This window comes from Alosa pseudoharengus, unplaced genomic scaffold (genome assembly GCF_046254945.1).
Source record: "Alosa pseudoharengus isolate Yale_2024_CS ecotype anadromous, Long Island Sound unplaced genomic scaffold, YU_APseudo_1.1 YU_APseudo_1.1_scf_3, whole genome shotgun sequence".
Classification (NCBI taxonomy): domain Eukaryota; kingdom Metazoa; phylum Chordata; class Actinopteri; order Clupeiformes; family Clupeidae; genus Alosa; species Alosa pseudoharengus.
Window position 1 is genome coordinate 5,614,704 of NW_027468718.1, and position 11,939 is coordinate 5,626,642.

Below are 11,939 nucleotides of genomic sequence, written 5' to 3' on the forward strand. Positions count from 1 at the left end.
GTTGTAGTAATACATAACTGCAGCTCATGAGCTTGGTTTATTATGAGCTGCCGAGAAATGTACATAAAGTGTTTCACGCTGATAGTTTTGCTGCAAATCTAAGTCTGTAGGCCTATGCTGTGTGCTGTGCAAATTGGGGATATGGATTGGTTGAAATAGCTAATGTGTTAGGATAAGTTGTTGTCCACTGTTACCTTTGGGCTAATAGAACTGTTAAACTACTATGCTGTACAACGTATGTTCTTGTTTTATGTGTGTTGTAAATTCTCAATCTGGTAATGTCAGTTGCTCCACCTCTCACCCTTGTCTGTTGGTTTGTTGATGCTAATAATGTGTGTACTGTAAATGAAATAGTCAGAGCTGAGCCTAAATACTATATCTATACTGTGTCTATTTGGATGTGTTCTTGTCGGCCAAATCCTCTTCCCATGGCAGTCCTGACCGTTCTCTCCTTGCAATTGCATTGACCCTTAGAAATCCAGCCATTTCTTGCAGGATTTCGGAAAGTGCAATACTGACTATCTTATATCCTTTTTTTCCAGCACATGCTAAGCAATATGATCAAAGTATTGTCATTTCATTTTAACCAACCATATACACAAACATGAGCAAAACAACATCAAAATATGTATTTATTTATTATTTTATTAAAAAAAACTATTGGCCAAGAACACAAATACGTAGATTAAACTTTTTCTTCTACTTGAAACACACTTATTCTGAAATAAATACCATTGACATTTTTACTACAACTATTATAAGATATCACTCCTCAAAGTCATGACACTACTTTCTATAATGCAAGTCAATGGGTGGATTACGGTCTATGGATAGATGGCGCTGTTGCTGATCTAGTTAATCTAATAATAATAATACATTTTATTTGTTACATAGCGCCTTTCAAAGCACCCAAGGTCGCTTTACACACTAGACATTTACGCGTAAGAAAAAATGCCAGACGGAGCGGCGTAGTCGCCAGCGTTCCTGTGACACCTAACGGTAGACATACAAGACAGACAACAAACAAAAATTAACAAGTAATAAAATAAATCAATAAATAAGAAGTGATTAATCTACCCATCACCTATCACTCATATGGAAATGACTTCCATACAAACGTCCCATGGTCATTTCAGTTCACACATTCTTGTTGCAGTAAAAAAATACATGTCCTTAAAATGACTAACATTGGTTCTACTTAATGGATTGGAAAAACAATTATCTTAGCATAATCCCTGAATCCTCCCCTTTCAATAGACACCAGTGGCACCTCTGGACAACGAGGGTAAGACTGTTAAAGTTAATCATTTCTCAAGGGTGCGTCAGCGGCACAGAATTCTGAGGGTTAAACTCTGGTATTGGTCTGACAGTCCTCCTGTTCTCTCCAGTCCTCTACTTTTTGTCCGTTGCTAAATCCTAAACAGGGTGTACATTTTCAGTTGAGGAATCACATCTTTTTTAGACCTGAAATGGACACAGAGCCTTAAATTAACCAATTGGTCATCCAGGTGACATTCATGTTCATTCTGTGGACAAACACCAACCAGTGTAAATAGATAACACTTTTGCCACCACATTACATCCAGTTCTACATGAGGAAGAGATAACAATCTCTTTGAATGCTATTCTAATGATGTAAGTATTTTTACCATTCTTAGAAAAACAAATGCAACAAGGACTTTATTATGCAGTAACTGAAGCTGACACAGTTACTCTTGCAATGAAGTACAGTAAGCACAAGGAAATTCCCTTCAAGGCTAAAAAAGATCCAAGCTGTGTTGTAAGTAGAAAGATCAGTGACTCACGTTTTCTTATACCCCAGACCAAAACCAAAATAATGAAGATCAACACTAGCAAAGCAACAGCCACTGCAGGCAATGTAGTGTTTCCATCTCCGCCATCATGCGATCGATTCACTAAAAAACATAAACAGTCACTTTTGTGTTTTTTTAACGATTGCAATGCATGTATTAGGTATCATTAGCTCACTCAACCAGACTTGTAAACACAGAGCAGGATAAGGTCAAGTGACACATAAACTCTCTCTCATCGCTGCCCCTCTTCTGGTTCAGAGTGTTTCCTCCCCGCCGGTCATAACACACAACACACTGAAAGTCCCTACTGTAGCATCGGAATGTCACTACCACCTCATATAGGTTCCACTCTAGAACACATTTTAAATAAGGCGTCACCAGACCAGTGCTAAGCAGCTAAATCATCCATAGCACAGACTGATTTTTTTGTAATAATTATGTAGCACTATACAGCCTTGTTTATACACAAATGTTTGTACACTGATTGTGGAGTTAATGCTAATAAAGCACTTAGAGCTTGATGATCTTTACCGTCTTCCCTCAACACCAGTAAGGTAGTGTTCTGGTACGTAGGCCTCCTGCTTCCATGGTAAAATGCAAGACACTGAAAGGTGGTGAGGTTGTCGTACTCAGAGACGTTGCATAACTCCAGGCTGAAGTTGCCAAACTGCAGCTGATTGGTGAAGAGCCGGGTCCTGTTGTGGTAAGAGGGGGACTGATGCGTAAACTCCTCCTGGCCTTTGTTGAAGACGTGAACCACCTGGTATGTTTTGTCTGTTTGCCAGTAGACTCGCATGTCACCCAGAGAGGGAGGTGGGAGTGGGAGTAGACAGGGGAGAAGAGCGCACTCTCCCACACTCACCTGCTGCAGATCCTCATGCTGCCCCTGCTCTACCGCTCCTGAAGAGAGAGGACGACTCACCATGTTACGGTCAAACATAATACAGTCCCTGGGATAGACTAATCAGAAGACACACACACATGCAGATGCACATACACACACACACACATTGTGACGAACTCTGCAGGTTAATCCGCTTCCCCTGCCGGTCGTGTCAAAGTCCTTTTAGGCAAGTCCCTCCACTCGGCAGCCATATTGCAACACTTTTTGAGCACTTGTCGGCCATTTATTTCGGCAGAAACTTGCACAAGGCTCCACGACACAAACCTTGCTCCAGCGACCAACACATAATTGGCTCAATGTATTCACAACACACCACATGATTGGCTCAATGCATTCACAACCAGTGTTGTGTGTAAAGCGTTACAGTAACGTAACTACTTTTTCGAGTAAAAAGTAGTGTAACACGCTACTACTGAAAATTTGGTAACGTAACATAGTTCCTTTTTCAAATCGGCGCAACGTTACTTTTCCAAAGGGACATATTTGACAGCAACGCTGCTTTCTCAGCTGCATGCTTGCGCAATAGGCACGAGCTCCACACGGCAGCCTACGTGACAGAGGCTGGTGGCAATGAAGAGCAATCACAGCAAGCGAGATGCAGCCAACGTTAACTTCTGAAGGATGGACATATGCACATTACTTCAAACTCTTTGAACCTAAGGGGGGAATGTGAGTGTAAGTTGTAGCCTACACTGTGCCCTGGTGAGAAACTTTTGTTCACTGCCATTAACTCAACTGCCAGCCTATTGATACGATTTGCACTAGCTTTGCACCAAATTTCGGAGGAGCACCTGTGTAATAAAAGAGTATAAAGCTATAAAATAAGCCCTCATGTATTTTGTGCTCACCTATAATATTGGTGTAATAATATAATAATATATTATGCCCTTAAGATGTATCGAGACTATGTTATTTAATATTGTTTCATAGGACTCCACCCAAACTCAGTGTTTTTGATCTTAAAATGTTCGGTGTCTGTCAAACTTTATTGCAGTATCAAAGCATATAAGTCGGGCCTAGTCATCAAAAGCCTACTTTGGTAGAAATTTCTTTGTTACATTTGTTTGTAATTTTGGAGAGTACCTCTTTGAGCCTAGACTATCACCTGTCCTGGAGCCTCTGTTAAGATATTCTATTTTTGTTTTGTCCATTGAATTTGTAAACCTTTGTTTGAATAGTCCATTAGTTGTAAACAGATTTTATGTTGCCTGACGGTGTTTTGAGAACTTTCTCTACGCGTTATCGCATTTGCATTTGAGCAGTCACAGGGTACGTGGTTGGAGCGGTTGCTCGGGGGCACATCCAAGGTTACGGCCTATGTTTGAAATTTGAATTCCAAAATATATCAATTCTATATTTTGGGGACAGAGTGTAGGATTGCCAGTCATGTGAATGATCAAATAAAATATTGGTGGAGCCAGGGTGGTGAGCCCCCAAATGAAACTCTGATAACCAAGGTCCTACTGTGTACAGAGCTACAGTGAGCATAGAACAGAGTTGTCTTGAAGAGACTCAGTTAACTAAATTCATACATTTAACTGTATTCTACTCTCACTCACTCACTCACACACACACTCAGAGCAGGATAACTGCAGGTAGACTGCTAGTGATGTAAGCAATGTAATGCAATGTGGGTGCTATTTGGACCCACATGGTATTACTGTGCTTTACAATGATAAACATGTCCTGTCATAGATTATAGGCCTCCACTAATTATAAACATGTCCTATCATAGATTATAGGCCTCCACCAATGACTGAATATTAACATAAAGTATATAGTTTTACATATAAAAGTTAATGTTTTACCACAGATTGTACAAACACAGACATGGTGTTGCACAAACACACCATCTCACTTGTAAACAATGTACACATGATTACACACACTAAAGCCACAGACACCATCGCACTTGTAAGCAGTGTACACATGATTACACACACTAAAGCCACAGTCTCATTCTGACTCCTCATCATCTGTGTTGTGTGGATTGTAAGCATACCAGATATTTTCCTCTCAAGCACAATGCACATCACAGTCCAGATAAACAGGTGTTGTCCAGCCATCCTAATCTCAAGAGAAAACCAGCCGTGACCAATTTTGCAGCCCGATAAATAAGGAAGTGGTTCCCATGTATTATTCGAGAGTGAATCTGAAAGTATGAAGTTTAGAATGATTCTGCAAAAGTCTTGGTCTCCACCTACTGCTCGGTAGTATTGAGTGTTGAGGTTTAGTCTTGGTCTCCACCTACTGCTCGGTAGTATTGAGTGTTGAGGTTTATTCTGTGTTGTAGACGTGCTACTGCTTCAGGGTAATGAGGTCCTGGTTTCCTGGTTCTAGTCTGATGTTGGTCTCTTCCGACTTCCTGTATTTTCCCACAAGGCCATTCATAAGCATCAGCCACAAGAAAATAAGCAACGGAAACAGTATACATGTTTAAGTTGCTTCACAGGCCTCATGAGGTCAACATCTATGAAATGGCTGATAACTCTACTAATCTCTCATCTCTATATGTGATCAGAAATTAAATTATAGGCCCAAAAATGAACACACACACACACACATACGTACACAGCACAGTTAGACACAGAAAACATGGTCCACCTAATAATCCACACAGGCCTAACATATAGATGTGTGTACACACAATATGAGAAGAACATAATCCTCTTAAAAGCTAAAAGCAAATTTGTAAATGCTGAACTGTTATATTTACAGTGTCAGATAATAAAAGCAAACATTAGTCAGTATGTGCAAACATCAAACAGGCAGGAGTCCAAATCTTGATTTGGGTTATTGCAGACCATAGTTTGTTGGCCTACTTCAGAGGTCACCTGAGGTGTTTCAGTAGCCGTTATGCTGACCACAGGAGGACGATTTTGCACAAATAAACATCTGCCTCTATGTCACGTAATATCACAACAGAGCACTGGTCTCACTGGTCAAGGCGAGGAGCTGAATATCACATATTTATACACACACACACAGATATTTTGTCATAGCAGACTCTGAAATCTTGGTTGGTTGTCACCAGGATGAAGAGCTAGAGTTCAGCAGGGTGACAGCCACAGGGAAGAAGCTTCCTCTGAACCTGCTGGTTCAGGTTAGGAGAGACCTGTTACGCCTCCCGGAGGGGAGTGAACGAGGCCCACAGGACATACATCAGACCAGGGCCAGGGGTCAGCCAGATCAGGCCCGCCAGCAGGTTTCATAAGGCCCCTCCAGGTGTATATTGGTAGGAAGGTAAAAATAGAAAAAAGAAATTCATATCCAGTCCTCAACAATGTATAATAAGCAATATGTCTATGATATGACACATTGATGAACCTATAGACAAACCATCCCGGAAGGAAGAGGCCAAAAAAACTGAGATGGAAGTTGGATATTTTTTTAAGAGAGAAAATGAGAAAAAAAGCAGTTTACAACACTGATATCCATGTTTGATACCCCTGCATTGTACCAGTGCATGACAGTACATTCAGTGTGTGATCAGCCATTTTGTTTTCATTGAGCGTAACATACTTCTGCATGTGAAACACTAATGCATGTATAATAAACTAGTTCTATGTCCACATATTGCGCGCGCGCACACACACACACACACACATATGCGCAGACACAGAAATGCTGCACAAACACAGACACTGCCTCACTCTTAAAGCTGCGCACACAAATATGGACTCTGCCACCACAGACATGTTCATTCCGGTTCAGTCCGACTCATTATCATCACAGTGTGGAAAGAAACACATACTGTACCAGATATTTCCCCCTCAAGCAGAATCCACATGATTATCCAGACAGACAGGTGACAGCTGGCACACATTCTCATCGTCCCTTGGAGAGATAGGTAGTTGTCGCACGCACGCTCACTCTAGCATGCAGCCCCAGGTAACAGGAGATTAATATTCACAGTCAGTGAGTATCTGTTGATTCTTGCCTCTGGCCCAGGTATCTGTGTGATGTGTAATCTTGTAGGAGTAGTGGATGCCTATCCTCAGTGTTTGTAGCCGTGTGTTGGTCGTCCTGCAGATGCCTTTGGATTTCCCGCCTTTTCCCCCACAATGCACTGGGCCTTCACTATGGAACCCCAGAGAGACCACTCTGTGCTTTGTGCTTTTCTAGCTGTTTTAAATCAAATCATTGTAAACCAAATGTGTTGTAAATCATATTTACCTACAACAGAAGCTCACCAAAAGCCTTGCCAACATTGACTCAATTAATCTAGAGAAAGGCTTGCTAGCGGCATGTCTTTGACAAAATAGTTTGTGAAGTGGTCCGATTGACATAGGTATATTAGCCTGAAATCAGATGGAAAAACTGTTCAACAATCAAGTGTAAGAAGACAGGGTGCTCATATGTGTTCAAATGAATTTGATTAAGTACTATGTTACTATGAAATGCAATTAATCAGTGTTAATTTTTCAAACTTCAAAACTCTGTTGAACTATTACATCAGGTGAAAGTTTGACTCGATGGTTCTTTGAAGCACTGAAAAAAGGTTCTTCTATGCCATTGCTCTGAAGATCCGGTACTTTCCCCATTATTTTTTAGAGTCTACATGTTTTTAACCTCAATGATTGTGTCTGAATACTGTGGCACAACATATTCAGCATGTTTCATTTTCAGATCTCATCTTAAAGTCTTAAACTATATCAAAGTTAAGTTCTTTAACATTGATGCTGCAGTACTAAGTAGCCGACATAATGCCTACTAAGCAGTACTGAATACATCTGAATGCACACTTTAAATGCAACCAACAAATTGGGTTATCACAGCTTAATTCAATTTAGACATAAACCTAGACATTTCATGAATGTGCAACTGATGTACATAATAAAATCAAGTAAATCAAGCTATTCTTTTTATCAGTGTACATTACAGTGTTGGGAAGGTTACTTTGGCAAACTGTTATAAGTTATAAGTTGTGTGCACATAAAACGTCAATTGTCCTCTTCACTCCAGCAGAGCAGCAAAACAACCCAGAAACCCTTACGGACCACAGTGACGACCAGCGTCAGTAGCACCAGAAGGCCTGCAACTATTAGGACAGAGATGTACCACGGCCTGCTGTCACTAGGGGGCGCCCCTGGCTTGTCTGATGGCTGGTCTGGGAGGGCAGTGATGTACAGTGGGCAGTGCTTCGACTTGGCCAGCTTCACTCGCGGTCCGCGCGTGGGATCAAGCGGTGTCACGCGACTTTAATTTGTATTTTCCCAGTGAGACGCTGCAACAACCCAAACAATCGGTAGATGGCTCAAGTGAGCAGGGTGTCTCGTAAAAAGAAATGGATCCTGGAAAACCCTACACAGACTTCACTACAGACTTTAGCAGACTGGTTTAGAAATAATTTAATAGCCAGAAATGTGCCTGCCCTGCCCTAATAAAGAAATATTTGGTTAACTGCGAGTGAATCCCGTTTGCAGCTGTAGAAGAAACGCAGGACAAATTAAATATTCTGGTTTTCTCCGAGTGCAACGATGATAGACAGACATCATTTGGACAAAATATAGAGCATATTAACCTCCGTTGCTCAGCCAAATGCCTTCCTGTTACGTCCTGTTATCACGGAGTCACAGGCGATAAACGATTTTTGATGGTCACTTCAGTTTACTTCATTAGCGTTTATTTTTTTGATTATTAAAGAGTGTTTTTCATTTAAAGGCATGACTTTGTGCTTATTCAGAAGAGCATTTAGTGCTCTCCCCAATCCCAGACGTTCACATTGCATGTTTGTTTGTAATGGATGCAACCACGAGATACGCTTGTCATAGGCGCCGATACCGTGGGAACTCCGTCTCTCGGGCACCCACTGAAAACATCGAGCACCCACGTGTGCCAGCTTACAGTCCTGGCTAAATTTATATTAATTTAAAATCAAACATCGCAGTTTATGTTAAATTCAGCATCTCTCATAATGTGATTGGATATGTTGCTGTCAATTCCCTATACTAACCACCAATGAGAGCGTCTCTCGTATGAAAATTCCTGACACTTCCCATCTGAAGAATTAACGCAAGGCTTTGTCGGGTCTTCAGCCCCGAATGTTTAAAATGTATATAGCCCTGAATATCATTTTAAAAGTAGTCTGACAAAGCTTATTGTTTTGTGACACAGCTAAACACTGGTACCTCATAGAACGTCTATAACATAGCCTAGGTGGTCGCAACTCACAAAAGTAAAGCAGATAGAAAGAACTCATGCAAATCTAGCCTACAACACGCAGACAGCTTCATGCGCAGGGGAGAGAGCGCGCGCGCGCGCGCACAGGTGCTTTATGATTGTTGGCTTCTGATGGTATCTTGCTAATTCACTGAACTGCATTAGGTGACACAAATGGTATTGCCTTTATCTTATAACTCCTTGTCTGAGCGACTACCAGGCCTATGGTTTTTAAAAGTCAGATGTTCCCTGACAAAGACATTCGAAAATTAAGAAAGTTTATTGACTTGAAAAATACACTATTTTTTGCAAACTCCCTTCATTCAACCCTTGAAGACATCGCGGTCTGGTGCAGTGTTGCGCGGGTTTGGTCATAAGCGGCCCGCGGTCGCCCGACCACCACCAAGGATTAGAACACTATAGGATACGATTTGAAGGCCATGGACGTACATCTTTCTTTCGAAAACAGAAATGGTGAGGCAAGGTATAGGCAAGAGAGATACATTGCTGGTCAAAACGTTAGCGTAAGAACTGGTTTATAATGCTGAATGAAGCATTTGGCTGTCATACTTTGAAATGGCTTCGCAAGAAGTAGGCCTACATAGACCATAACTTGTACTACTGTCATCTTCTTTAAGAACTTTTCCCAATATTTCCCATAGCCTATATCGCTTTTCCTGAAGGGGTGTCTTTATTATTTTAACTTGCGTCTTTACTGTTGACTTTACTGTATTGATGCTTTACTGTATTGATGCTAGACTTCTCGTGATATTTTAAGTAGGCCTATTTGTAGAAAATATATATTTAATTAATTTTAACTGACCCGCCCGCAAATTACCCGAATATCATTAAAATATTTTGTTTATGACTCATAACCCGCAGTCACCCGCGGGTGACCGCTTAATTTCGGGCAGACCGTGCAACACTATGCGCTATGTAGATCGTTTCTCGTACCATTTAATTTCTCAGAATTTAGGTCTACTAGGCCTACAATAACGTCATCACCAAATACATCTTTTATTTTTAGTTGATCAACCACAAAGAGTAGCATAGGCCTACTGTGCACAGTGCACTGACGACTGTAGCTGCCCAAGGTAACCAGTTGTTGTACATGAGAGGCAACCCCTTGTTTCAGATAGCCTGGACAACATGTTACCTGGCTGTTGCCTACGTTATTAATTAATGGTAGCCTACAATAGTTAATTGATTCGCGTAACATATTAGTTGGCTCAAAGAGTAGGGAATCATGATGGAGAGAGTCACGCGTGTGTTGCTTCTGCGGGATCGAATCCAGTTTAATGCTAGTTTTCAAAACATATATTTTTTTACATGTCTTTTGTCCGAGTGGCTGTAATGTAGCCGAGCGCTCATGGCGTATGATAAGCGACTTCAAACCGCCTAAAACAACTTGTTTGTGAATGTCTGACAACTGCTGCAGCGCATGCACGCACAAGGAAACCAGTAGGTGGAGAAACCAGAAGGCACACAACACCGGAACGATTTTAAGGCTATTTCGCATAGGCCACTCAATGGTGATATTTCACACGCATTATAGCGACCCCCACTCACCGGGGTTAGGTGGAAGGTGTTAATAGACGATTGGCGTAGCCTACAGTGTACTAGGGCTGTCAAAATTGCTCAAAAATGACGTTCGAATATCCCCTCTAAAATAAACACATATATTCGAATATATTCGGAATATCTAGGCTATATTATTTGCGCATTATGTCAGTGATGCGCATCATGTCATCTGTTTTTAACTTTTTGTATGGTTATTGCTTGACAGGGGGGATCCCAAGCAGCTTTCAGCCATAAGGCATTTCCTAATTCACCCAACACTGATATTCAAAATGTTGAAACTATTTCGGCATAGCATAAGCAGTTTAATTAAATGTAATGTTAGTTGTAAACAAACGGGCTATTTGGTGAGGCTTGGCCTCACAGATAGGCCTATTAACTGACCGCCAGATTCACGTTGGCTGGGGGGCAGGGGGGGGCATCAGATATTTGTTCCCAAGGGTCTATGATATGTTATTTCGGCCCTGCCCCCAACGAACGCAACTTTCCACCTCTGAGACAGCTTAAAAGAAGTCTAGAGGACTTCTAACTCACTGACCTACTTACTGTAGGCTGCGCAAACCACAGGCCTTTTTTTGGGCAAGCCTGCATTCGAGGCAGGCCTTCTGTTTTTATATAATTTTATATAAATCCTGCGCTAACAGTAATCCTCCTACCCCCCCCCCCCCCCCTACCACAGCTGTGGATAGTGTGGCATGCTCACGCTTTATGTTTCCTTCTTGCAAACTAGGCCTATAGCCCAACCATTTACAGTACATCTTAAAAAAATAACAACTTGCCAGATATGCCTTCATATTGTAGCGTCGGCGCATAAAGACTGTGTTAGCGTTCTCCAGCGAAAGGCATGCTGGGACACGAGGGTGAACAATCGGGGGGTTTATGTCATTATTCCCCTAAGTTAGAAGTGTAAAGTTGGTGTCTTTATCGTAACCTGTTTCCCTTTTTAGTTATCCCTCATGTGTGTTCCTTTTGGTGTGGGGGGCTGGACCTCCCCTGTTGGTGTAGTGTGTGTGATTTCTTGACCTGCTCTGTGTGTATTGTCTGTGATCTGTGTCTGAGTCCCTGCCCTCGTTCTTGAGCCAATAAAGCTGCCATTGAACAACGTTGGTGTCGTGTGCATTAAACGTTACATTGGTGTCAGAAGCGACTTTCGAACATGGCCTCCGCCCAGCGAGAGAAGCGGGGAGTGGAAGACCATTCCACTGGGTGGAGGCCCACGCAAGAGGATCCAGGGAGAGCCCTTGTAAGTGCTACTAAAAAGCTCGGGGCCTTCTATCGCTACAGCCGACGGAGGAGTGGAGCTATCGTCTGGAGCTGCCTGCGGCCATGGGAGAAGTTCTTGCCGGAAGAGGGGCCTGATGAAGCGTTCGCGGAGAAGACGACGTTGGCCTGGGCGCTGACTCCGCTGCGAGCCGCGGCGCGTGAGCAGAGCCGAGGGAGTGCGGCGAGGAAGAGGTTCCTAGACGATGGACGGTTGGCGG

General features: G+C 42.2%; 1 protein-coding gene across 1 annotated transcript; it reads right to left on the minus strand.

Annotated features, from left to right (window-relative positions):
• Nucleotides 1-671: 671 nt before the first annotated feature.
• On the minus strand, nt 672-5,236 carry LOC143099550 (V-set domain-containing T-cell activation inhibitor 1-like). The gene is made up of 4 exons (XM_076262497.1): nt 4,721-5,236; nt 2,346-2,714; nt 1,806-1,916; nt 672-1,464 (listed from the first exon to the last, which is right to left on the minus strand). The coding sequence occupies exons 1-4, from the start codon at nt 4,782-4,784 to the stop codon at nt 1,448-1,450; spliced, it is 561 nt and encodes a 186-aa protein (XP_076118612.1). The 5' UTR covers nt 4,785-5,236; the 3' UTR covers nt 672-1,447.
• Between the last annotated feature and the right edge of the window lie 6,703 nt (nt 5,237-11,939).